At 49.8% G+C, this 27,290-nt stretch overlaps 1 protein-coding gene across 1 annotated transcript; it reads right to left on the bottom strand.

Annotated features, from left to right (window-relative positions):
* Positions 1 to 2,846: 2,846 nt before the first annotated feature.
* On the bottom strand, positions 2,847 to 26,815 carry ASAP3 (ArfGAP with SH3 domain, ankyrin repeat and PH domain 3). Its single transcript, XM_008572893.1, is given in 23 exon segments — positions 2,847 to 4,212; positions 5,421 to 5,511; positions 6,068 to 6,293; positions 7,206 to 7,521; positions 7,523 to 7,642; positions 7,727 to 7,794; positions 8,401 to 8,516; positions 8,685 to 8,770; positions 9,728 to 9,905; positions 10,139 to 10,233; positions 10,474 to 10,607; positions 10,693 to 10,883; positions 10,980 to 11,028; positions 12,168 to 12,255; positions 12,581 to 12,650; positions 13,564 to 13,673; positions 14,101 to 14,187; positions 14,370 to 14,445; positions 14,895 to 14,980; positions 15,209 to 15,320; positions 22,338 to 22,387; positions 23,572 to 23,646; positions 26,744 to 26,815. Coding segments are annotated over 22 exon segments (2,454 nt in total). The 5' UTR covers positions 23,602 to 23,646; positions 26,744 to 26,815; the 3' UTR covers positions 2,847 to 4,137.
* Between the last annotated feature and the right edge of the window lie 475 nt (positions 26,816 to 27,290).

Below are 27,290 nucleotides of genomic sequence, written 5' to 3' on the forward strand. Positions count from 1 at the left end.
TAGGAGACAGTAGTGCCTCTACCCTTAGCCACTTGGATCATAAAATTTCTAGGAACCTGAGCTCCTGAACATGCCAATTCCTAATTTATTTGCAGGTTCTTTTTCCTTCACAGTAGTTGTTTTGTTTTGTTTAATGCTTCATTAATTGAAAAACTGTCCTCAGTAAGGAAAGAAAAATAAAAGGTTTAAAGATTTAAAAGGAGAGCTGGCCAGTTAGCTCAGTTGGTTAGAGCAGGGTGTTAAGGTGTTATAACACCAAGATCAACGGTTTGGATCCCCATGCTGCCCAGCCACCAAAAAAAAAAAAAAAAAAAAATTAAAAAAAAAAAAAAGGGGGGGGTTTTTTTTTTTTTTAAAGATGACTGGGGAGGGGATCTTAACCCTTGACTTGGTGTTGTCAGCACCACGCTCACCCAGTGAGCTAACCGGCCATCCATATATGGGATCTGAACCCGGGGCCTTGGTGTGAACAGCACCACACTCTCCTGAGTGAGCCACAGGCCGGCCCAGGAGTGAGTTTAATGGACAGAAAATGATCTACCTGTGAGGGGAGCGGGGACTCAAGAAAAATGGTCCACATTCATTCAACAAATATGCATTGAGTGTCCAAGCAATGAGCAAGACAGACTCAGTCCCAGCAAGCTTGAGACTCAAGTCTATGGGCAAGAGAAACCTTAAGCAAATACGGGTATGATCAATGACTGTATTTATCACAGCTGGGGTGAGGGTCAGTAAGAAGTGGAGGACACCTTAAAGACACATTTGAGGGGCTCTGTACCAGTTAGGGTATCATCTTCACTGATGTAATGAGGTCCAAACTGGGCTACAGTGCAGAGTGAGAGTTGGGGGAAAACAAAGCAAGTGTTTATGTGAGAGTGCTATGGGTCAAATGTGTCCCCCAAAAGTTCATGCATTGGAGACGACCTCCATTGTAAGAGTTAAGAGGGTGGGAAATCCTATTATGGTAATTGAAAAATGGGGTCTTTTAAGAGGTGACTGAGAGGACTGTGCCCTGACGAATGGATTGATCCATTCACGGAGTAATGGGTGGTCATGGGAGTGGTTCTGATGGCTTTATAAGGAGATCAAGTGAGAAGTTTAGTTCTCTCTTGCTCAGCTCATTCTCAACATGTGATACCCTGTGTGGCTGTAGAGATTTCCCACACAGAAGGCCCTCACCAGATGTGTCCCCTGGACTTTGGACTTCTCAGCCTCTGAAACTGTAAAAAATAAATTTCATTCATGTGTAAATTACCCAGTTTCAGGTATTCTGTTATAAGCCACAGAAATGAACTAATACAGAGAGGAGGAAGCATTCATTTATTCAACATACATTTATTGAGCACCTACTATGTGCCAGGCAGTTCTAGCCCTGAGCATCCAGAGAGGAACGAAACAGTCTTCCTGGAGTTCTGAATGTACAAACTTTAGGGATGGGAGGGTGCTTGGCATGTCAGTGTTGGAGGAACCAAAAAATCAGTGTGGCCACAGCACAGAGGTGAGAAGCGGTGGGTGGGACCTGACCACACAGAGTTGTAGGACACATCTAGGAGGTTACACTTTATTGGTTTGGGATTCTGGAAGGCCTCTTGGCCAACCACCAACCAAGCCCCTCTGGGTTGAAGGACAGCTGCCTGTGGTTACTTAGGACTACTTTCTTTAAAAAAAAAAAAAAAAAAAAAAAAAAAAGATTTGGTTTTCCTCAAACTTCCATCCAGTCCGCATCCTAAGCTTTGTGATGTCAAAAAAAGCCAAAACTCCTACATCATCAGGTCTTGAAGGACCCTAAGAAAACATCGAGTCCAACCCCTTTATTGTACAGATGGGAAGACTGGGGCCCAAAGAGGATGATACTCAGGGTTGCAACACTGGACTATATCAGATCCTACTGGTACCCCCCATATCATTCCACCTACCTGTCCACCTGCAGACAATTCACGGACATGCCTCTGTCAGCTTCCCACATCACTCTAAGAGCTTTGGGGCAGGCAGCGAATTGATACCCCCAGAAAGGACTGCCCCCCCACCAATGGGACCAGAGTTTGTGGTAAATACATTTTTTTACTCTCGATGGAACAACTTGAAGGCACATTCTAATCAATACCATCTCTCAAATGTCCTGAACAAGACTAAGCCTTTGTTGCCCACAGTGGTAACCTCGCATTAACGAATCCTTTATGGCTTTTTGACCTCCTCTTTTTCACTTCTCTACCTCCTCACTATGCTTCCTGGGGTCACCTTACAAACTACTTTCCTCCCAAGTCTTTGTCTCGGGGTAATCAATAGGGACTGGGATAGGGACTATGGCAGAGCCGAAACTTCACATCTCCAGACTCCTAGTCCGGTGTTCTTTCCTCCACACCAGGGTTTTTTGTTTTTTTTTTTTTAAAGATGACCGGTAAGGGGATCTCAACCCTTGGCTTGGTGTTGTCAGCACCACGCTCAGCCAGTGAGCAAACCGGCCATCCCTATGTGGGATCCGAACCCGTGGCCTTGGTGTTATCAGCACCGCACTCTCCCGAGTGAGCCACGGGCCGGCCTCACACCAGGGTTTCTTAGCCTTAGCACTATTGACATTTTGGACAGGATAATTCATTGTGGTGGCTGATTTGTGTACTGTAGGATGTGTAGCAGCATCCCTGACTTTTGTCCACTAGATGCCAGTAGCAACCTTTAGTTGTGAATAATCAAAACTGTCTCAGCTTTGTCAAATGTCCCCTGGGGCGAAAACACCCTGGTTGCTCCACACCAAGCTGGCTCCCTTGTCAGGTCCAGAGAAAGAATTTTAAGCCCCAAGATTCTTTTCCCTTCCCTATCTTCAGATCACATAAATGAAACCACTGGAATTTACCCCAAAAATCCTTTATTAGAGATGAGTGAAATAAGTCTGAGATGAACAAAACCGACACTGGGGGCTAAAAAGCCAACCATGTTCCTGTAGGACCAAAAAACAGTCGGGTCTCCAGGTAAACAGCCCAGCCGCCCAGGCCAGACCGTTGCACTGGCCTTTGGCACTCTCTGGTCTCCCCATCCCTAGCAGGGCCCAGGACCCAGCAACCACAAAATCGAGATGTTAGTGGCTGATGATGGCTTAGGTGCATCTGTTTTCTAATCAGGCTGAGCAATGGTGCAATTTCTAGCCTGGGAAGGAGAACCCTGAAGTCTCTGTCCTCCCATTTCTATCACTCTCCTTTCTCATTTTTGCCCTTCACTCCCCTGAGGCTGGAAGCCTCCTGAGTTGACCAAGAAAAGGAGGAGAGAAGCGGGGATCAATCATCCCAGATCATTCCTTTCCTTCCTGCTAAATCAGAAGAGTAGGCAAATGTGTGTGTGAGTCCTCCTCTACTTCCTGGCCGGGGAAATTAGGAGAGATCCCAGGGAAGGCTGTGCTGTCCCTCAAAAGGAGTGACATTCAGAATATTTATTTAATAGTCAGTACAGCATGGATACTGACCAACCAGAATGGATATGGGCTGTAGACAACTTCAGTGGTCATACAGGTATAAACAGCTGATTGTTGCTCCTGCCCCTGAGCCCACAACTATCCTCTGGAATATGGCCTGGCTCATTCCCAAGCCCAACCCTTGCCACCAGCTTTCCAGCAAGGGACCACAGCTGTAGAGTCCTTGTCTTATGTGGCATCCACAATGCCTAATACAGGCCTGGACATAGAGTTGGAATTCAATAAAAGAATACTGGACTAATAAATGGCTGAGAAGACAGTCCCTAGTCTGGCAGAGTCCCTGATTTAGATGTGGAGAATGATGATGGAAGGCTGGTGAGCCCTGTAGAGCCTCCAGACTGATGGGAGAAACACAGTCCTGGTCTGATGAGGGACTGAGAGTTCTGCAGCTGCAGCTAGCTCAGGAGTGCTCAGCTCCAGCCACAGGGGCTTCCTTGCCCATGGGAGGTAATTAGATAGAGGGGAAAGAACTGCCATCGGCCCTAATATGGAAGGGCCCATTGTCCTTGGTAGGGGCATGGCCCATGGCAGGAAGAAGGCCAGCCACAGAGGCACAAGGGACAGAGAGAGCAAGACCCAAGAGAATGAACGCCTCAGCTCCCCAGTCTTATGGGCTCAGGTCTCAGCTCTGAACACTGGGGTCCAGCATGGGGCATGCAGGGGTCAGCAAGGAGCTAGTCTTGCAAAAGTTGTACTGAACTTGCTGGGAGAACCCCAGCCCTTGAGCCATCTCCTTCAGTGAAGCCAGCCTGGAGAGAGAAGGATGAAAGTGACATTTTCTAAGCACCTACTACGAATCAGGTGTTTATCTCACTCAGTTTCACAACTGTCCTATTATGGGCAGATTAAATTATTCCCATTTTATGGATGATAAAACTGAGGCATGAAGAAGTAAAGCCACTTGCCCAAAGTGTCCTCACTCTAAAGCCTGAGCTTTTACTATTATACATGCCACAACAGGCATTAACTGAAGACCAGGAGAAGGATTTTTTTTTTTTTCCTTTTTGTCTTTTTTCGTGTCTGGCAACGGATCGCAACCCTCAGTGTGGCGCCCGTACCGGACCGGGACCAGCAATGGGATCACAACCCTCGGTGTTGCTCCCACACCTCGCTCAGCCAGTGAGCAGGAACCGGTCTGTATGTGGGATCCGAACCCTCGGCGGGAGCGCCACCACGCTCCCAAGCGGCACACTGTAGCAGTGCACCACCGGGCCAGCCCGCTGCTAGGAGAAGGATTTTCAGGGCAATAGTGGAACCTGGATGTAGATACAGATTTGTATCTCGTGCCTGACTTTGATGGACTGAAGATGACAATTCCCCAGAGAGACCCAGTTCCTGCCCCTGCCATCCCCCACTCACAGCACAAACAATGCCATCCCTGAGGAATCTATAGGAAACAAGAGATAAAGGAGGCTTCCTTCCCAACACAGCTGGCTCTGATCTTTGCCCACTCCCGGGTTCAACAAAAGATATCTAATTGTTAGAGACTGTGTGATCAGTAGGGAGAAGCTGGATTAAGAATAACAGCTCTTGCCCTGTCCCTGTCACATCCCTCTATGCCTGGCATCTGGAAGTACCCTCAGATTCCAGAAGACTCCTGTACAAGGGGAAAGTTAGGGAAACCAAGGGCTGGTCCACAGCCACCCTAATCCTGCCTCTTCTGAGTGACTGGCCTGGCTGACACAGCTCTGCTCATCCTCTCCTGGGCAGCAGCCAGAGCTTGGGCCTTGTCACCTCTGCCTCCCTCAAGGCCTGGGCTCTACTTAGCTTCACCCAGCCCTGGGCTAAAATGGGAAAGAGGAGCACCAGGACAGGGACTGGCCAAACCGTGGCTGCCTGGGCACATATGTACCCCGATCATGGAGAGAGTTCTCCCACCCCATGGCCTACTCTTGACTGACTCTGCCTCCCAGACGCCCTGCTACCACCCCTCAAACCACAATCCTGGAGCTCCTACCGGCATGTTCCTTCTGGGCACAGGCTGCCTGGCTGAGAGACCGTCTTCTAGGCTCCGGCCACCCCGCCGATAGGAGCGAGTGCTCTCAGAGCTGGAAGGCAAGGAAAGGCCAACGTGACCCTGGTGTCCAGAGAGCCCCTCAGAGTGGGGAGAATGGGCTCAGGAATAGAACGGGGATGGGGGCTTAGGATGGTGGGTAGACAGTCAACAAGGCCCCTGGGTCTATCACAGGCCCAAGATGCCTGGAACTGATCTCCAGAGGGCTCTGGGGATATTCCCAAGTCTTCTTCTCCCCAAACCCCAGACTGAAAGGGTTTGCAAGGAAGGGAGAAAACTGGATCCTGGGTTGGAGGAAGGAATAAGCCACACAGGTGAGGTGGCGCTAAATCTTTTCTACTCCAGCTTCAACAGCCAGGGTTCCCGGCTCCTCCCCAGCTCTCCAGGCTGGACTTGGGAGCAGGTGTGTGAAGGGGGAAAGGGTCCAATCACCCTTCCCCCAAGGTCCAGCATTTCTGCAGAAGGCATGGGCTCCAGGGCTAGAACACAGCCCAGTCTTTAGGCGGGTATTATTTAGAGGTGGGGAAATAAATGGATACTAAGAGAGGTCAGGAGACTTGTCCAGGTTGCACAGCTGGGCCCTCACCAACCTGAACCTAACAGGGGGATAGAACTCTGCAGGGGTGGTCCCAGATGTCAGGCTGGGTCGGGAAGTGCCTAGGGGTTCCCGAAGGCCCTCCTCAGAGTTGGGCAGGGCTTGGCTGGGACTCCCAGGTTCCACAGGACTTGTGAGGCTGGAGGAGTAGGAAGCTGGACTGCTCAGGCTCTCAGAAGCCTCAGGGGGCTCCAGACTCAGGCTGGGGACTTCAGAACAATCTGGAATCAGAATTGATAAAGCCTGTCTTTATCACTTACTCTGCTTAATTTTATTTCATTCATTTATTTTTTTGGTGGCTGGCGGGTATGGGGGTCTGAACTCTTGACCTTGGTGTTACAAGGCTGCACTCTAACCAACTGAACTAACCAGCCAGCCCTGTGCTCAATTTTAAAGCAGTCTTAGACCTCTAGGATCTATTATGGTTCCCTCCCAACTGCCCACTCCCCAAGGCCCCCCAGCATTCTCCTTCAGCTGGAGCATTCACGCACAACAGCCAGGGCCATGTGGACATTTTTTTGCTTCTGTGCACACCCTCTCCTCAGTCTGGACTCTCCTGTCCATTCCTCAGGCTCAGCTCAGATTCTACCCCCACCAGGAAGCCTTCCTAAACCACCTCCCATTCCCAACAGAACATGGTCCCTCCCTCCCCTAACCTTCCAGAATAAGCTTGTTCATTCATTCAACAAATAGTTCTTGAAAACAGCCAAGTTCTGTGCTAGTTGCTGGAAAAATAGTAGCCAACAAAACACTTGAAGTCCCTGTCCTTTTGGGATTTGCATTCTATATCACACTGTGCCTTGTATTATAACGAATTGCATTCCAGTTTTTATCTCCCCCACTAGACTATGTCTTAGTAGCCTTCAAAGGACTGAAGATACGGTAGATACTCAATAAACTCCTCTCTCTGTTTATTTAGGTGAAGCACTGACGAATTTGGAATAAGACAGACCTGGGTTTGAATCCCACACGGAGATTTATTAGCTGTGGGATCTTGGGCATGTTACTTAACATCTCTGTCCCTTTACCTGTAAAGGGAAGATGATAACCCTGCCTGAGAGGTGACTGTCCGAGCATAAAATAGGCCATCAATAAATGCTATGATGAGCATCTCTCTGGGCAGCCAACCGTACCTCCACTGGCATGTCCCGCACGCCCATGGACCACGGTCCGAAAAGAGTTTTTCACTGGCAAAGGTGGGGGACAGTCCTCATTCTGGCTCTGAGGGGTGGCTGGTCCCAGGCAGGCGATAGTCTCATAGGTCTTGTTGCTGATGTCCAGCCTCCCACCGGCCCACCGGGCCTGGGCTGGGGGCTTCAGAGGGCAGCGCTGCTGAGACAAAAGTGTGGAAAGGAGAACAGCCTCGTTCCTCCAGTTCAGCCCTCCCCCTACCCACACCAGGTCCCATATGTCTCTTTCCTCTTGCCATCTAGAAGCCTGAGGGGCAGGGGCTAGGACCCACCTTCTCTTCCTCATCCTCCTCACTGTCAGAACCAGGCTCTGTGGAAATTCCCCAGGGGTAGTCCACGTGCAGAGGGAAGGCAAGGGTCCCAGCCTGGGCCTGCTCCAGCTGCCAAAAACAAAGGCTTGGCAGTTCAGAGGGTCAGGGGCTCAGCAGGGAGAGAGAAAGGATCAGGGGACTCCTCTTCCTCACCAGCTCCTCACACTCCTTGTGCTGCTGCTTCCTGGCTATGTCCAGAGCTGTCTCTCCTGCCTCGTTCACTGTGAGGGAGTAAAGTCAGGGGTCATGGTCAGGGTCAGAGACATTACAGCTTAGAGATTAGGATTGGCCTCTGGAATCAGAATGTCTGGGTTTGAATCCTGGTTTTACCACTTCTTGGCTTTGTGACCTTGGGCAAGTTACTTAACCTCTCTGGGCCTTAATTGTCTCATCTATAAAATGAATATGATACTTGTAACTACCTGACAAGGTTGTTGGGAGGATCAAACTAATTATTGTGTGTAAAGCACTTGGCATGTTACTGGACACATGTTAAACAATAAATGGTGGCTATTATAATCTCTATCATTCAGATTATTCATCTAATATTTATTTGGCTAGGTACTTTCAGAAACATTATTCTATCCTTTCAGCAGGCCCACTAGGTCAGTGGTATTATTCCCATTTCACAGATGAGGAAGCTGAGGTTCAAGAGATGAATGACAAACCCCCAAGGTCACAAAAGTGATCAGAAGCAAGCTAAGTCTACAACCCAAGTCTGCAAAGTCCACACTTGTTATCAGTGCTTTTTGTCTGAGAAAAAGGCAGGAAGTCCCACAGGAGGGGCAGTTGGGAATGGGAGTCTGATGGAGGTGTTGGAGCCCCACCTGTGCCAACCAAAGCTCTCCCCTTCAGTAGCAGCTTGAGGCAGTCAGGTTGGTTGTAGAGGGTGGTATAGTGCAAAGCAGTGTTCCCATCTGCAGCCCTGGCATCCAGGTGACCCCTGTAGGTGACAGTGGGGGGTCCAGAAGAAAGGAAGAGAAACAGCCACGTGAGGGGGTCAGAGTCAGGGGTAAAAAGAGGGAGCGAAAAGGAGGGAGGAGAGTGGAAGAAGAGGAAGGAAAGAAGGGAGGGTGTGAGGAGGTGGACAGATGGGCAGGGAGGTTCTTACCCATTCTGGATGATGAAATCCACCAGGGGCAGGGAGGTCTGGTTGGCAACTTTGACAGCCAAGTGCAAGGCAAGCTCTCCAGGTGCCTGAATACACATCCACCACACCTCTGAGTTTCCCCCCAGGTCACCTGCCCCTAACCCAACGTTACCCTTTTGAACTTTTGCTGCCCCAGCACCTGATATGAAGCTGCCAGAACCCCTGAGAGATAAGACTGAACGGATGGAACCTCATGGTTGGGAGGAAGGCGAAGGCCCATTCTCTCATTGTTTCCTTCAATGGTTCTTCCTCCTCTGTCCTCAACAGAAAGCATTTCTCGAACCTGGTTCTTGGCCCTGGGCTCCTCTCTCTGCTCCCACTGCCCCTGAGACCTCAACAACCTCATGCTTTCTGCTAGCACTCATGTATAGGCTGTACCAAATTCTTACCTAACCCAAATGCTGCACTCTTGCTGCCCACTGGACAGCCCACCATGATATCAAATAGCTCAAAGACAACCAATTTCAGATGTCCAATCAGTATGCAACTCCTGTCCATTTACTCTTTCAAATATCTCTGATATCCATATCCTTTCTCCCTGCTCACATGATGTTTGTTACGGGAATAGCCAACGAGATGGCTTTCCCTGCTCTAATCAGACCTACTTGTAGCCATTTCCAAGGCTATTCAATTAAAAAAAAAAAAAAAAAAAGAAATTCACATTTATTGTACACCCACTATGCACTAGGCCCTTTACATACATTAATTAGTTCTTACTTCAACCCTGTGGGTGCTGTTATTAACCCATTTTACAGATGAGGAAATGAGGCTCAGAGAAGTTAAGTAACCTGCCTTGATCACACAGCTAGGAAAAGACACAGCCAGGATTCCCGCCCAGGCCTGCTTGACTGGAGCTGGGCTACTTCCCCATTTACCTCTCTGAGGGCCAAGATTTGAGTGAATGCCAGAGGTGGGCAGATGGGAGTCACAGCTAATCCTGGAGGAGAACTGGGGAGTATGTGAGTGCAGGTGGATTATAAGTGGTCTTTGGAGGGGATTCTTACCTGCCCATCAGGCCCTGGCAGAGGCTGTCCGAAGTCCTGCCCACTAGCAAAGGCCTCCAGTACTGACAGGAAGTCCCTGTTGCAAATGGCTGTCCTGAGTCTCTGAGGATCAGATGGGGACTGGCGGGCAAACCTGTGTTCCACATACTTGGCCACAATGTAGTCCCTGCGGGTGCTCCTACCAAAAGCAACCATGGGATCTCAGAGCAAAGACCATTTACACTCAGCTGACCCCTGGAACCATACAACAGGAAATACAGGTCTCCTTTTCCCCAGAATCACATCCTGGAGACTACCAGATCCGAGACTCCCCTCTCCCCAGACTCCTGATCCAAGATCCTTCTAGACCCTGGGCTCCCGGGAGGCAGAATCTCCCAGCCAGAACACCCTTCCATTGGTGAATCTCCTTACATGTCACTCTCAGCTGAGGGTTTAGGGCCACCATGTGAGGGTAGCTGGGCCTCCATCACCTCATTGAAGCACGTGTTTCCGATGTTTAAGGCCAGCTGGGGTTGAGGGAAAGTGGGGGGGAAGACCAGGTGGTTAGGACAGCGCTCCCTGGAGGGCTGAGCTTTCAGAGGCCCCATCCCTGACCACCCTCTTTCTGGCTCATCAGGATCCAGCCCACCTTGGCCCAACCCCACCCCCAACGACCCTACAAGTTTGGGCTGATCCAGTCGGCCCAAGCCCCAAGCATGATCAAACCACACCCCCAGCTGTCCCTCTGGCCTCGCCCCTGCCCTCACCAACAACTCGGAGGGGCCCAGCAGGTCTAAGGTGAGGGACTGCATGCGAGAGAAGCGCACGCCCAGCTCACGGTGGACACCAGAGCACTGGATGCAGGTGAGCACGCCCAGATTGGTGCTGAGCCACGTGGGGTCTGCAGAGGAGAGCAGCTTCTGCTTGGAGTTGTGACCCCTCCCCTCCCTTTCCACCCCCCTCCCGCCCTGGCTCACCAGCCCAACCTGCAGCTCCGCAATCGCAGCACTGGCCGTTCCCGGGCCTGCTCTTCACCTCGGCGATGAGCAGCTTCGTGAGGTCCTGGGGCTCCCCATCCAGCCCAGTGCCCCCCCAGGACCCTAGACTGCCTCTGGGCTCCCCGAGGAAGGCGCTGCTCAAGGCTTCGTCCTTGCTGTTCTGCAGCACTGACACCCACCTGCCGAGAGTGTGTGGGGTGGGGTGGGGATGAGAGGCTGGGAAGAGATAAAGCTCCCCTGTCCCCACCCACAAGGGCGGCTGACAAGGCACTCACGCCTCACATTCATGTTCGTCCTCTGCCTGGAAATGGTACGTCCGGTTGTCTATTGGGGAGAGAATGGGACATCTGACCCACAGAAATCCTGGAACCCTCTACTCCCAAACTGCTGGGTCCAGATGGAGCTTTTGTCCCTGTGGGGTCAGACCCTCCCAAGCTAGGAATGGGGAGGGTGATGACAGTGGCTAGCAGCAGGACAGTTTCTCAGAAGTCACCTGCAGAGTAGGATCCCAACAAGGCTCCCTCCATGTGAAGCCCTCATTCCAGGCTCAGGGAGGTCTCCCAGGGCACAGAACCCCACTCAACTCAGAGGCAGCATATCCTCCAAACCAACTGCCACCAGTCAAGCTCCTGTCTGGTCCCCTGCTTCCCTTCTCTCCCCTTGCCCCAGCCTGCACCAGCTACTCAGCTGTTGTGCCTAAGGCTCTGCTCTAATCACACCATGCCCCTGCTTCAAGACCCCCCCAGGGCTCCCTATTGCCAGAAAATAAGGCCTGAACCTTTAAGAGCCATTCCCAGTCCTCATCTCCCACCACTCCTATATGAACTCTCCACTATGGCTGAGCTGACCAGACACTCTCTCCCACTTCCATGCCAATCCTGTCTCCTGAAATGTCCCTTCCCAAACTCTACATTCTGTGTCCTTCAAGGCTAAACTCAAGTGCTCTTTCCTCCAAGCAGCCTTTCCTGATTCCCCACAGCAGGGAAGGCCTTGCCTCTCTCTAATCTTCCATGGGGCTATATCTGCACCTCTATCCTCTGGACATGCCCCCTCATCTTACAATCCTGGGTCCCCACCTTATGCCCCTGCTAGAGAGCTCCCCTAAGATGAGATCTAGGTCTTTCTCTCCAGGCCTGCCCTCACATAAAGCCTGGCACTAAAGGCTCCAAAGGGTGAAAGCGAAAAATTTAAAGAAATAATCATTTCAAAAGCCAGATTACCCAAATTCATTCAAATATGTTTTACATAAATAATCACATTTAAAAAATTTTAATGTTTAATGCGCATTTTAATATTTAATGTGATGTGGTGTGAAGTCTCTAAAAAGAATGTCCAGGGCCTAAGGAGTCTTATGCCTGCAGTAGCAGCTATTTGATGACCTGTGTAGAATTGGGCATAAAGCCCTAATTAAAGCCTCCCAGGGGCTGGCAAGTCAGTTGTAGGAGAAGGGGGCAGGGACTCACGGGTCACCAGGTCGAAGCACTTTTTCTCCTCAGGGTTTGGCCTCACTTGGCACGTCAGTAGCGTCAGCTTGACTGGGGGCCGGTTTATCTATAGCAATTTGGGGGTGGAGAATGTACATGTTACCCTCTGGGCCTCCCAAACTCTTTAAGCCTTGGTTTCCCAACCTGTTAAGCGGGTGTAATAATCCCGTTCCAGTTTATGTTTTCCCTCTCCCAGCAACTCAAAGACACAGGTATAGACAGAGACTAGGTTGGGGGCTTTGGATCCCTTCCTTCCTCCCCCAAGGGGTCTCCAGCTCCCTGGATCCAAGTTTGGGGGCCAGTTTTGGAGGGAAGGCTTGACATCTGTCTGCTCAGAACACCAGGGGAGAAGACCCACAGTGCCCTGAGACCCCACCGCCTCCAGGCCTCACCATGCTGTGTGAGATGGTCAGGCAGCCGTACTTGACCCCACACTTCCTTTTCTGCCAGACTCTTCGAATTCTAAGGCCCAGAGGGATAGAAAGACAGTGATCCAAGGCTCACACCTAATTCCCCTGTATCAGAAAACAGTCCTGGCCCCACCTGGATTACTTCTAGCCACATCTCTTTACCTCTTCCCTTCCCTGACTCCTACACCCTTACTCTCTGGGGCTCCCGTCTGATGGAGGAGACACAGTCCTGTCCTCAGGAAGCTCCCAGTCTGATGGAGAAACATAGACCCACTCTCTGGGAATCCTTATTCTAAGGGGACGATGTGACTTTGGCCCTCTGAGACCTTCTAGCCTGAGATAGGAGACACAGCTCATAACCTTAGGGAGCTCCTAGACTGAGAGGAGGAACAGGACCTTGACCACAACAGATGAATTATGGTTAAACTAAGCAAGATCAGTACTGAGATCCCAAAAATAAAATTTGTAAATCCATGATCCAAAGCTACCTGACTCTTATCCCATAAGAGTTAAATATTCATTGGCTTCTTGTTCAAAGTTATTCTTCTCTGATAAAATCTGATCAGTAAGTAGAAACATGACTATATCCCATAAGGACTTTTGAATTTCACAGTTTTTTTTTTTTTTTTTTTACTCCAGGGATCAAGGCACAGTTAATACTTTCATTTCTAGGCATACTCAGTATATTGTAAAGGTCAAGAATTCTGAGGGCAGAGTAAATGCTCAGTAAGTGTTAGCTGCTGCTATTCTTCTTTAAGAACAACCAGTGACCTCTAGCAGAAGTTCACATGCTCAGGTGTCCTGGACAACCCAAGATTTGATGATTTTTGCATTGCCAGGGTAGAAGGTTCAGAACCCTCAGGGTCTGTATAAGTGATAAGAACAGTCGCTTTAGGCAGCTTCCCCAACCATGTCATTTACTAGCTGTGTGATTTTGGGCAAGTCACTTAACCTGAGTCACTTACCCATCACTTTTCTTGTACAGAAAGCCCACCTTCTCAGTCCCAAACTGCTTGTTGCCTTGGTGTTGATGGATGCTGTAGCCACCTCCTGAGTTCTTCCTGCTCAAGTGCTCCTGTCCCACAGACATGCAAAGGAGACCTCAGGGTGTCTGGATGGGAAGAGCCCATTCTGCTCGGGGCTCACTCAGGGAGACTTCTTCTTTTTTTTTTTTCCTTTTTGTCTTTTTTCATGTCCGGCAACGGATCGCAACCCTCAGTGTCGCGCCCGTACCGGACCGGGACCAGCAACGGGATTGCAACCCTCGGCGTCACGCCCGCACCTCGCTCAGCCAGTGAGTGGGAACCAGTCTGTATGTGGGATCCGAACCCTCGGTGGGAGCGCCACCGCGCTCCCAAGCGGCGCACTGTAGCAGTGCACCACCGGGCTGGCCCTCACTCAGGGAGACTTCTCAAGGGGACCCTGTGGGGTCTTCCTTCTTTCCCTCCCTCCATGGCAGGCTGTGGGGGAGGCATTCCTTTTGGGATGATTCAGGGGCTGACCTCTCTGCTGTCAAGCTGCAGAGTCACTCGGAGGGAGTCCCGGAGCTGGGTTAGCTTCTGTAGCTCCTCCTCCTGGGCTTGACGCAGCTACGGTGACAAAGGATAGGACCCCATCACCAGCCAGCAGATTTGCCAGACACAGATCCCAAACCCAGAGCAGAAGGGCAATAGCCTCACTCTATGGGAAGGGGCCAGCTCTTCCACACCCACAGATTTTCCCAGAGGGAAAGGGGGCTTGACCACATGCCCAAGGATGAGGCCCAACTTACTGCATGTACTGAGGCTGCCAGCTTCTCGATGAAGGGGGACAGGCTCTGAGCAGCCTTCCAGCCATCTTGGAAAAAGCTAAGAGGTGCCAGAGGCCAAACAAGGATCCAAAGAAAGATGAAATGACAGATGAAGCCAGAAGTATGGAAGAAGGTGCTCTAAGGATCGTAGGCCACCTAGGGGCAGTATAATCTGATGGCAAAGAGCAGGCACTCCACAGTCAAGAGTCTCTGGGTTTAAATCCCTCTCACTTACTAGCTGAGTGATCATGGTAAATGAGCCTCAGTTTTCTCATTTGTAAAATGGGGACAATAGCAGTACATGCTCCCAGAGGTACTGAAGGTAGGTCAAATGTGTAAAGTACTTAGTGCCTGACACATGGTGAGCACTCAATAAAGAGGAGCTGTGAAAAGCATTTCCAACAAGGTCCAGACATTCAAAGAGATCTAGAGGGTCTGCCTGACCCTGGAGAGGGACCTTGTTCCATTACCTGAAGGACTGGGGCAAGGACATGGGAAGATACCTACTTGTGCTGGGCGTGGAAGAACTTGATGAGGCTCTGAAGGAAGTCAGGACCTTGCTTCATCTGGCTCTCCCCAGCTTTGAGCAGGTACTAGGGGGAGGGGAGGAAGAGGTATGATGTGAGCTGAAGCTGGATCCTGGGGACAAGGGGCTGCAGTCCCCATCCCAGGCTGATCCTCTTGGCCATGATTCAGCCTTGGTGACATCCCACAGGGCCATCTGGCCAGGACCTGAGCCTGTGACTGGGCCCCCAGGTGTTCAGGAGAGGCAGAGAGGAAGACACATCCCACTCCCATGTGCACCCCAGAGTACCCCATACCTCACACATGTGTAGCTGGAAGACACGCCGCTCTCTCTGCGTGTCCTGGGTCACCTCCCCAGGGCTCCCTCCTGGCACCCTGGCCCGATCTCGCTCCTTCTCCAGCCTGGCCCTAGACTCCAAGGAAAGAGAGGCCTGAACAACTCTCGACAGTCCCTACATCCTCCTCTCTGGCATGGACACATGGGTGAGGGGGCCATGCAGTGCACAAGGCCCTGCTGTGTGCCAGCTGTGTGGTGGGGCAGGTACAATGGTGAACAAGGCAGATTCAAGGAACCCACAGGGTCATGGGGGAGAAAGACATGAAGTAAGCCACAGCCATGCAGAGAGCTATGGGAGAGTAAAATGGGGGGTCCAACCTAGATGCGGCTGCTCAGGAAATAATGTCTGAGCTGGAATCTGAAGCCTGAGAAGTTAACTTGGAGAAAGCAAGGACTGAGCATGAGGATCGGACCAGGTGAGCCCAGAGGCAGGAGGGATCAGAGCCACATGCAGAGAGAGAGAGGCAGGTGGTGCCAGCTGACCTGAAGAGGGGCCAGATCATGCAGGGCCTAATTCAGACTATGCTAAACTCCTTGGTCTTTCCCCCAAGACCAGTGGGAAAGATTTGAAGGTTTTTATGCAGGGCATGATGGGTTTAGATAAGACCAGGTGGGATTTGGGGTGACCAGTTCTGATTTGCCAAGAAGGGAATTAGGACCATGGGTTACAAGACCACAAAGCGCCTTCATTCTTCTAAGCTTCCCATTTGAAGCTTAGAAAACCTTTGTTCTGTTCTTTTTAAGTGGAGACAGAGAGCGCTTCCCATCTCTGTAGCTAAGAATAACCTTGGCCTTCCCCCTATGGATCTCAAAGACTGGCTGTTTTCTCTCTTTGGGGATGGGTGGATCTGTGTGTAAATTGTTTCCTGGAGATCCCACACCCATCAGACCACCCACTCACAGCCAAGAGAGTATTTCCACAACTCAGGCTGGGCGCATGTGACCACGAATGCCATATAAAGGAGATGTCTTAGGGCCAGTCCATGGCTCACTTGAGAGAGCGTGGTGCTGACAACACCAAGTCAAGGGTTAAGATCCCCTTTCCAGTCATCTTTTTAAAAAAATAAAATAAAATAAAGGAGATGTCTTGCTTAACAGTTCTGCTCCCAAGTAGGTGCCAGCCCTGAGCAGTAAGACAAAGGTAGAGTGGGATTGATACAGGCTCTGCTGCTTATTAGCTGCATGACTTCCCCTCTCTGCACCACCTCAGTCTCCTCATCTGTAATATGGGGAGGCTTACTTTTCTCCAGATGAGTCATGGAATAAAAAAGACTTAGCACACAGAAAACACAATAGCTGTTATTATAGGCCCTTCAAGGCCTCAGTTTTCCCATCTGTGAACTGAAGAAGCAATGGCCTACAATAAATTTTTAGGTCTCTTCTGGCTCTGAAGTTCTGGGCCTTACTGAGGTAAGACCATGTATCCCATGTTTTTATATACAGAATCTGTCCCTGGAGACCAGTAGAGCAGCTTCTCAACCTTGGAACTACTGATATTTTTTCCAGATAATTCTTTGTTGTGGGAAGGTACCCTGTGGTTTGTATGTTTGGCAGCATCCCTGACCTTTATCCACAAGCTGCCAGTAGCATTCCCCTAGGTGTGACAACCAGACTTTGCTCTAGAGCAAGGCTCTGCAAACTTTTTAAACTTTTTAAAAGTTTTCCCAGAAGTTTTTTGAGACTCCAACTGTGTGTTTGTTTAAAGGTGGTGGAGCTGGGACGGAGACTGACCCTGTGAACCGGGCCTGGGGGTCAGAGCAGATGCTTTTTTGAGGGATCTGAGGATGAGCAACAGAGAGGGGAGGCAAAGGCCTAGAGTGTGTTAGCAACAACATGCCTGGCAGCTTGCTAAGGAGGGTGGGAGACTGAGTGGACAGATCGGCTGCAGGGGGATCTCCTGGTGTACCTTGTTACCATATCTTTCAATAGTGAAAGATGAAAAATATGCTAAATGTCTATCAATAGGAATTGGTTAGATAAATGCATGTATAAGAAAACTATGCAGCTATTAAAAAGGATGGAAAAGATCTATGTGTACTGACATGGAAGGACGTCTGCTCCAGAGTAAATGCACAAAAGGCAAGCTGCAATATAGTACAGTGGTTGGAAATGTAGATCTGGATTTAAATGGCAGTTCCTTCACTTAACCTTTACAAATCTTTCTAAACTTGTTTCCACATTTTGAAAACGAGAATAAGAATGATACATAGTCCTTGGATTTTAAAATACATAGGAAATACTGAGGACAATTCCTGGTGTATGGTAAGCCCTTAACAAATGACAGGATTATGATGATGATAATGATGGTGATGATGATGCTAATGATGGTGATGATGACATTCTGGTAATAACCTTTTTTTTTTTTTTTTTTGGGCGGCTGGCAGCTGACTGTTATAGGGATCCAAACTCTTGATCTTGGTGTTACAATACTGCACTCTAACCAACTGAGCTAACCGGCCAGCTCTATAGTAATAACTTTTGGTGATTCATTTAGATAATTAATTTAGCATAGGGTACATCCTTATTTTTTGCTTTCTTTTAGTTCTTCACGTGAGTAGAGATTAAAGATGGAGCTACTTAGTTCAGGGTAAAGATAAACTGTGAAGTACTCTGCATGGCTTTGTCAATTACGTAGCTCTGTCCCTTGGCCTCAGCTATGATAATTCACAGAGATTTGCCCTACAAAGTCTGACAGTCATCCTGAGATGACCTGACACACCTCAAACCAATATCTGGAGAGTACTTCCCCCACTCCCCGAAAATAAAAACTCCCATTTCCTTTCTGTTCTCAAAGGATTACCAACGTTTTTAAAACATTTCGAATGTTAAGAATATTTTTATTTTCTTTGAGTTGCAGAAGAAGGAATGAAATTACATAGTGGGTGAAAAGTACTTAAATGCCAGTTACTAAGAAAAGAGATAACTGCAGAAGGGACTACAGCACACACAGATGAAGATCAGGTACTCTTGGTGCAGTGAGGAGGGGGATGGGAAGGAAAGGACTCAAAACAAATCAAGCACCTGCCAACCTTGAACCTTAAGCCAAGGCTAAGTGCCACCTCTCCCAAGATGCCTTTTTCAACTACCCTTCCCTCCTTCTAAACAAAACTACCTGCTTTTTCTGCCACCCTTGTGCTGATAGTATCGTTATGGCACTGTCACTTTGTATCTTAATTATTTATTGTATTTTAATTCTTTATTCTCTCTTGTGCCTTACAAAACCAGTGGGATCCACTTAGGCAGGGATTGTGGTGATGTGTTTTTCCTCATAAATTGAGGATAATAATAGCACCTTTCCTTACCAGGTGGACTAAATCTGATAATGTAAAGAGTTTATCCCAGTGCCTGGCACAAAGGATGCTGTAAATGAGTATTAACTGCTATTATTATTATTATTATTTTTTTTTTCCTTTTTGTCTTTTTTCGTGACCAGCAACGGATCGCAACCCTCAGTGTCGTGCCCATACCGGACTGGGACCGGCAACGGGATCGCAACCCTCGGTGTTGCCCCGCACCTCGCTCAGCCAGTGAGCGGCCGGTCTGTATGTGGGATCCGAACCCTCGGCGGGAGCGCCACAGCACTCCCAAGCGGTGCACTGTAGCAGTGCGCCACCGGGCCGGCCCTACAAAATCATTTTTTCATAACCATTTGAAAATGAACAGCAGTTGAAATTGTATTGGAACATAATTTTGGCACCCTCTGTCATGGCAACTTTGCGCTGTAGACTTGCCACCTGCCACTAGAGGGGTCTCTGCAGCAGCTGCTCTGGCGTGCCTTATTTGCTACCACCTGCCACAATCACTTTCGAGCGCAAAGAGCCGACTGGGGAAAAGTTCCTGGCCAGAGAGCATGCTCGGCCATCTCTCAAGCAGGAAACCTAATATACTGGTGTAAAAAAAGTTACGTTCACAGAGGACATCTCAAGATTCATTTACATATTTGAAGATATTTTATTTGAAAATTTGATGCAAATCCAATATTGAATATCTTCTTTAAACTCTTTGCACTTCATTCTTCTTGGGATGCTTTGTAAGTAATGTAAGGAAAACGTCATTGCCACCGGGCCGGCCCTATTATTATTATTTTTAATGGTTAATTTTGTGCCAGGCATGCTGCTAGGCCCTTCACATACTAAACTGATAACCCCATGAGGCAGGAATCATTACCCCATTTTACAGACGAGGAGCCTGAGGCTGAGACAATAAGTCACTTGTCCAAGTCACACAGCTGTTAAGTGATGGAGGCAGGAATTGAACCCAGGTCTGTGTCATGCTAGAGCCTTGGAGACAGCACTGGTAACCAACAATGTGGCTCAGATTTGTTCCATCTCCCTTCCCTGCCTGGTTCTCAATAGCTGGTGACAGTCACACTGTGTCTTTTCTGAGAGATAAGAGTCAAGGGGCCGGCCCCGTGGCGCACTTGGGAGAGTGCAGCGCTGGGAGCGCAGCGACGCTCCCGCTGCGGGTTCGGATCCTATATAGGAATGGCCGGTGCGCTCACTGGCTGAGTGCGGTGCGGGCGACACCAAGCCAAGGGTTGCGATTCCCTTACCAGTCACGAAAAAGACAAAAAAAAAAAAAAAAAAAAGTCAGGGACCATTTTACAGATGATGAAGCTGAGACTCAGAGAAGGGAAAATGACTTGCTCAAGATCACAAGCGGGTCAGGGAAAATGCTAGGAGCAGACATCTTGGATTGTGCCTCTCAGTCCCTTCCTCATGCTGGTCCCAGTTTTGGTTCAGGGAGATAGCTAATACTGGTCAAACTGAAGTGCCAGGCACTTTGTATGCACTGTGCTTATTTCATCTCCATGTGGACCCTGCAGGGTATCACTGGCCCTGTTTTACAGATGAGGACACAGACCTGTATATGGAACAGCCTAGAAAACTTGGCCCCTGCACAGGGTCTGAGATGCCTTTCTCAGCAGCCCCATGTGGAGAGGGAAGCCTCTTCCTATGAACAGCCAGGGCTGAGGCTCTAAGTAATATTCAACAGATGCTATCAGGGCCCTGGGCCTTCCAGCTGCTTCCCAGACTGGTTTGGTAAAGATGAGGTGGGATTACACAGCAGCTTATGGCTCACTAATATCACGCCATACCTGCAGCCCTCATGAAAAGGAATGTACACAGTCACCTGTGCCAGGACATGTAGCTCAAACTATGTAGCTCCATGGTAGGAGCCAGGAGACCACGTAACATGGCAGAAAGAGCACCCGACTCAGAAACTCTGGGTTCTAGTTTAGGTCTTGTCAATACCTCGCTGAATAACCTTAGCCAAGTCCCTTTCCCCATCAACTAAAAGAAGACATTTCTTTAAATGAAATCTTATAGGAAAGCTCAATACAGAAATCTAATAAAACAGACCTGCTTTGGGAAAGGTCAGTAGGGTATGGCTTATTCTTTCCATTGGTAGATGATACCCTGAACGCTAAGGCTTAATCAAAGTAACTCAGAAAGAAGAGGGCCATGTGGCCCCACAGCAAATCATAAAGACAAGGATAGCCTGTGGCTCCACCACCCGCCCCTGGGCCTCTAATGAGAGCAGATAGACACGCCCCATCGGAGGCAAGGTTGAGGCCCCATGGGGATTGTTATGCTGCATCCACAGGCTTCATCACAGAATCTACGTCCATAGCCGGGATGGGAGATGCTGGTGGAGGGAGAAGGCATGGCCTTCCTTCAGACTTGGGGAGGTACCCATGGCTCTGGGAGCTGGAGCAACAATAAAAGCTCCAGGATCTATTTCTTGGAATTGATCCTACAGAAATAATTACAGGTGGGAGCAAATATTTAGTTCCAAGGGTGCTTCCCCAATGAAAGGGGTGGATTAAATACATTATGGATTATATATATGTTGGCACTGTGTACACCCATTTAAGGGATGTTGTATAAGAATATGTAATGATGTAGGAAGATGGTCATAATGTATTTTTTAATGGAAAAAACAGATTACAACACAGTATGATTATTATGATCTCAGTTTTGTAAAGATATTTCTTTATATATAGAAAAATAAATGGAAAATATGAATACTTTCAGGTTTGGAATTTAAGGATTTTTCTGCTATTTTTTTGGTAGCTCCAACTTCCTTTTTTTTTTTTTGGCAGCTGGCTGGTACAAGGATCTGAACCTGTGACACTGGTGTTACAAGGTTGTGCTCTGACCAACTGAGCTAACAGGCCAGCCCCACCTTTCTTTTTAAATGATAAAATTACAGTACTACCCATACCTTGTAAAAAAAAAAATTCAAACAACAGAGAAGTATTAGGTACCCCCCTACACATGACCCTAATCCTCTCCTAAGGATGACTGAAATTTTTTGTTCTTTTACTTTTCCATATTTTCTAAATTATTCATAACGAACATGCATTTCTTTGGCAAAATGCAAGACAAAACAAAATTTTATAAAGAAGAGCAAATGACACTCTGAGGTAGGGGCCTGGCTGGACACTGGCAGAGCACTGGGACCTGTACAGAGTCCTCAGAAGGCAGGGTCTGAGGAGCCTCTGCTCAGGAAGAGTTGGTCACTGGGTGCCTGAGCCTCCTTCTGTCCCCATGAGGTCCCAGTAGCTGGTGAGAAATGTGTAGTATCCAGTGATACGCACAGGAATCCTGGGTATGATTATCAACTCCCTTTCCTCCTCTATGTCCACTAAATGTTTATAGATACCACCTGCATTGAGGAAGGAGGGGCAAAGAGCATGAACCCTAGTTCTGACTCTGCCTAGCTGTGTGGCCTTGGGCAAGTGACATAACCTCTCTGAGCCTCAATTCCTCCTCTGGTAATTGTGATACTAATACCTCCCTCACAGTGCTGGGCGACTGTAAGGATTAAAGGACTTGGAGGTGTTCAGTAAATGATGGCTCCTTTCCATCCCTGCCCAGTCTCTGAGAGCAGCATCCTGAGATCCCCTCACAATTGCTCCCCTTTGGTGTTCTTGAGGCCCAGCCTGCAGAATCTGGTCAGGCCTGGGTAAACCACCTCCTGTAAATACCCCTAGAGAGAGGGATGCCATGCACTTCTAGGTGACAAGTCCCAGCAGCAAACACTGCTCTCCTGGACAAACCACCCTGGCTGTGACCACTCACATTTTGGCTTCATAGTCCTTCCATGCCTTCTCCAGCTGTTTTTTGGAATCCTGTGGTTTAAAAAAGAACAATTTGCCCAAAGGGAAGCCTGAGCTCTGGAATTAACAGTACACTTTGCTACCTTTAGGGGGACCCTGCTCAACCCCACTCACATGCTCTCCTATGCTGCTCAGATCCATTCCCCAACCACCACTGCCCGCTGAGCCCTGACTGCAAACCTGCCCCCCAAATAGACCCAACCAACCCTCTTTCTCAAGGCTGAACCCCTTCTCCCATCTGACCTTATTCTCCCCATAACAGCCAAGAATCAGTCAAGTTTGGTGAGTCCTGGCCTGGGGTATAGGGAGACCTTAGGGCTCTGCCCTGAGTCCTCTCTCTCAGAAGATGGAGATCAGCCATGAGGATGAGGATGTGAGGATGAAGGTCAAATTCCCCCCCTAACTTTATCCCACTGTTTTCTCCTGACTGGTACCAAATTATCCTCTTACCAGGAAGGGTATAAGTAAAGAAACATATGCACAGAGAGGCTGAGAAGTCTACCCCAGGACACACAGCAAGCCAGTGTGACCTGGCTGACCCCTGGCCTGGCTTGCCTGGGCCCCATCCAGCTGGGCTGTTCACACCCTTCTGAACAGCCCTGACTTCCAAGGTAAAAAAGCTGCCTGTCTGGTTTGGGTGGTTCCCAGGCTGGTGTGCAGCCTAGGGCAGGGAGGGAACTCTCTGGGGGAGAACGGCTCCTCCCCTGGCCTTCTGGGGCAGACTGCCCAGGGAGATTATTCTGTCACCTTCTTTGAGCTCTACTCTGCATCCAGCCAGGGGCTGCTAGGCACAGAGAAAACAGCTCAAGTATGGGATTCAGGATCCCTGGACTCCCACACTGGCTCCTCTACTTCCTAGCCATGTAGACCATAAGCAGCTTGCTTAACTCCCTGAGCCTCACTCCTCAACTGCAAATGGCAATGAGAGTATCTACAGAACCTACCTCCTGCGGTCACTATAAGATTTACACCAGATATTTCACATAAGGGACCTGGCAGATAGCAGATCAGCTGTCCTAGACTGACCACAGAGCCAGGTGTTCCAGTCCTCCCAAGGGCAGCAGTGTGGGGTTAGCACTCCCACCAGGACAGCCCCCTCACTTCGCCTCTGCCTTCAGCCCAGCCCACCTCCCCTCTGGTCTCCTGCCCACCCCTTTCTCACTCTATTCCACCACCACTCCCACATGAAAACTCACCTGTCGCCCGTCCCTCAGCTGCCCCTTCATCAGACTGTCCAGGGGGAAAGAGACAATGTTGTTCAGATTCTGAACCTGGAAAAAAACAGAGACCCCCATCCATGTCTTGGGTGACTGCCTGTCTAGCCCCAAGGGGCTCAGGGTACAGTGAAGCAGCATGAGGCAAAGGAGAACGAAGGGGGTAAAGGAAGCAGGGGAGAGAAAGAGATGGAAGGGGAGGGGGGATCACAGGGGGGGAGTATAGGGGGTTCGGAGTCCACTCCAGCCTCATCGCCTCACTGCTCCAGGAGCACCCCTCAGTTAGTCTCACCCTTGTTCTCTGCCAGAAGCCCCTCTCTTCCCCTCTCTGACTCTCAAGTCCATCTGTAGTGCACATCTGTTGTTTTGGTCTGGGTAGCTCCTCCTCTTGCCTTCTAATGGTAACAAAGCCCCCTTTCCTGTGGGGAACCCCTTCTCTGTGGTCAGATGGGGCCAACACAGGAGTCAGATCTGACCACAGCACCCCATCCCCAGGCTAGAGTAATGAATCAGGAATGGGCACATGACCCAAGTCAACCCATCAGGATCCTCCCTGGAACTTTTCTGCCTAAGTGTGAGAAGAAAACTGTGTCTTTCTTCTGGTAAGATGTGCATCTGGGCCTGCTGGGCTGTCTTGTTAACTAAGCAGAGACAGAGGAAAACCATTTAAAACAAAAGGAAGGAGCCTATAGCCAGCTTCCCCATCACTGGGGACAATGAATTTCTTTTTAAAAATTTAACCTAGTTTGAGTTGGGTTTCTTGTCATTTCACAACCCCAAAAGGCCTGTGTAATATTTCAACCCACCTTTCTTTCTTTTTCTTTTTTTTAAATAAAAGATGACCGGTAAGGAGATCTTAACCCTTGACTTGGTGTTGTCAGCACCGCACTCACCCAGTGATCTAACCGGCCATCCATATATGGAATCCGAACCCATGGCCTTGGTGTTATCAGCACCACACTCTCCCGAGTGAGCCACGGGCCAGCCCTCAACCTTTCAAGGTAGCTTGGGTGTCCCATTCTCCAGAAAGCCTCTCCTGACCACTTCTGCCCCCCCACCTATGCTGACCTTCCCTTTTCTGAACCATGGCAGCAATAGACCCTGACCCCCACACCTGCTGGGTCCTCAAGTTTGTGCCATGCTGCTGGTATTGCCTGACGTTGCCCCACACCTCAGTTCTTGTCTCCCTGTTAGACTGTGGCTCTCTGAGGCAGAGACCGACTCTTTTTTTTTTTTTTTTTTTTTTTTTTTTTTTTTTTTTTTTTTTGTCTTTTGTCTTTTTTCCGTGTCCGGCAACAGATCGCATCCCTCAGTGTCGCCCCCGCACCAGACCGGGGACCGGCAATGGGATGGCAACCCTCGGTGTTGCCCCCGCGCCTCGCTCAGCCAGTGAGCGGGAACCGGTCTGCATGTGGGATCCGAACCCTTGGGCGGGAGCGCCGCCGCGCTTCCCCAGCGGCGCACTATCCAGTGCGCCACCGGGCCGGCCCAGAGACCGACTCTTTTTTTTTTTTTTTTTGTCTTTTGTCTTTTTTCCGTGTCCGGCAACAGATCGCATCCCTCAGTGTCGCCCCCGCACCAGACCGGGGACCGGCAATGGGATGGCAACCCTCGGTGTTGCCCCCGCGCCTCGCTCAGCCAGTGAGCGGGAACCGGTCTGCATGTGGGATCCGAACCCTTGGGCGGGAGCGCCGCCGCGCTTCCCAAGCGGCGCACTATCCAGTGCGCCACCGGGCCGGCCCAGAGACCGACTCTTTTCTGTGTCACCAGCCCCTGGTACAATCAATGCCCATCAGAGAGTAGATTCTCAGGGAATACTAGTTTGACGAAAACAGAGAGAGGAGAGGCAGAAGACAAAGAGGGTATGAGCAGAGGTCGTGGCAGTGGTGCTGCTACAAAGTCAGGAACCCCCAAGTCTGTCCCTCCCTTCTCCCAAAGCTCCTAAATGACACTAATTCATTTGAGCTCAAACAATGTTAAAGGCCTCTACAAGCAGGACAGTGTACAAGGCATGCAGAGAGGTATAATGACAGCAGACAGCAATATTAGCCATCTCAATATTTACTGAGCACTTACACTGGAGGGGGCACTTAGCTTGCTTAATCCTCACTGCCACTCTGAGGGTGGGTACTGTTATCATCCTAGTTTTACAGATGACAGACTTGTGGCCCAGGCAGCTTCAGTGACCTGACCAAACGAGCAACAGGGCAGGGATTCCTAGGCAGATTCTCAGCCCGAGGTTGGGTACTTTGCCACTAAGCACATTGCCTCATGGAGATGATGTGGCCCCTGCCAGCCAGGGAGGACACTGGGCAGGGCTGGAGCCGTGCGGGTCAGTCCAGTGCCACAGAGTTTGGAGGGAAAGAGGAGGCTTTCCTGGGAGCAGTACAGCCAGGCTGTGCTCAGACTCCAGGGCCAGACCTTGAGTCCAAACCCAGTGGGAGAACCTCACACAGCTGCTTAACCTCTTTGTCCTAATTTCCCAGCCTGTAAAGCAGAGACAACAGTAATACCAATGCCACACAGCAGTGCACCAGGATTGAATGCACTAACACATGTGAAGTGCTGAGAGCTATGCCCATGTGGAGAAAAAGCTGGTATGATGGGGTGACCTCAATGTTAGGACTTGACGGCCGAGGAGGAGGCAATCACCAAGGAGGCCATCAGGAAGAAACCTGAGGCTACTTGTCTGTGTGTGGTGGCTGATAGGCTGTTGGAGGCGAGGGCAGGTTCTGGGATATGAGGACAAAGCAGATGTCATTGGGAAAGCGGAAGATGAGGGAGTGAGGAAAGGCAGTGGCAGTGGCAGCAGTGCTGCTACAAAGGCAGGAACCCCCGAGTCTGTCCCTCCCTTCTCCCAAAGTTCCTCCAGGGGACCCTCCCTCACATGGGGCTCTCCCCTACAGTAAGACCCCCCTTCGCTCCTGGATGAAGAGAAAGAACAGAGACAGAAGAGTTGGGCAAGCAGTCAGAGAAAGGAAGAGAATTTGAAAGGTGGGTCAGAGCTAGAAAGGGACCTCAGGTCATGCGTCAGAGGTCAAGGGCAAACTAGGAAAAGGGAGGAAACTGACCCTTTCCCGGTCAGGTGATAAGACCACTAGATTTACCCTAAGCCTAGGCTGAGGGCTAGTTGAGGAAGGAGCAGGGGCCTCACCAGGTTCTTGAAGAGTGCGGCCACCTCACGGGTGAACACAGCCAAGTTCAGGAAGCCTGTGGACAGCTCATGGCTGTTCTGGGACAGGTGGCTGTTGCCTAAGGACTCCACAGCCTCTCGGTACTGCTCCTCATTCTCCACATGGCCTGTGGGGGTAGGGAAGGGAGCTCAGAGTTAGCCCCAGGCTGGAGCTGGGAAAGGGGCTAATCTGGCCAGGCTGAGCACCAAGCAGGCTCACTCACCAAGACCGGAGCTGTGGATCGCCCGCACAGTCTTCTTTATTCTCTGCAGGATGGCTTGGTCTCCTTCCAGAATCTGGAAGCAAACACGGACAGAGGTTCAGACATGCCGAGCTGGAAAGGGGTCCTTTCTGCAGGAACCCTGACTCCAAGATCCCACTGTCCAAACACTGTTTTGCTGTCCTCTGGAACTTGTCCCTGGGTCTCCATGTACCTACTAAACACAAATAGACCATCCTCTTCCACCTAGAGCACCCAGAAATCACAGACCAGTCACACCACTCCAGGAAGATCACAGACTATTCTCC

Source organism: Galeopterus variegatus, unplaced genomic scaffold, assembly GCF_000696425.1.
Source record: "Galeopterus variegatus unplaced genomic scaffold, G_variegatus-3.0.2 Scaffold50, whole genome shotgun sequence".
NCBI classification, from domain to species: domain Eukaryota; kingdom Metazoa; phylum Chordata; class Mammalia; order Dermoptera; family Cynocephalidae; genus Galeopterus; species Galeopterus variegatus.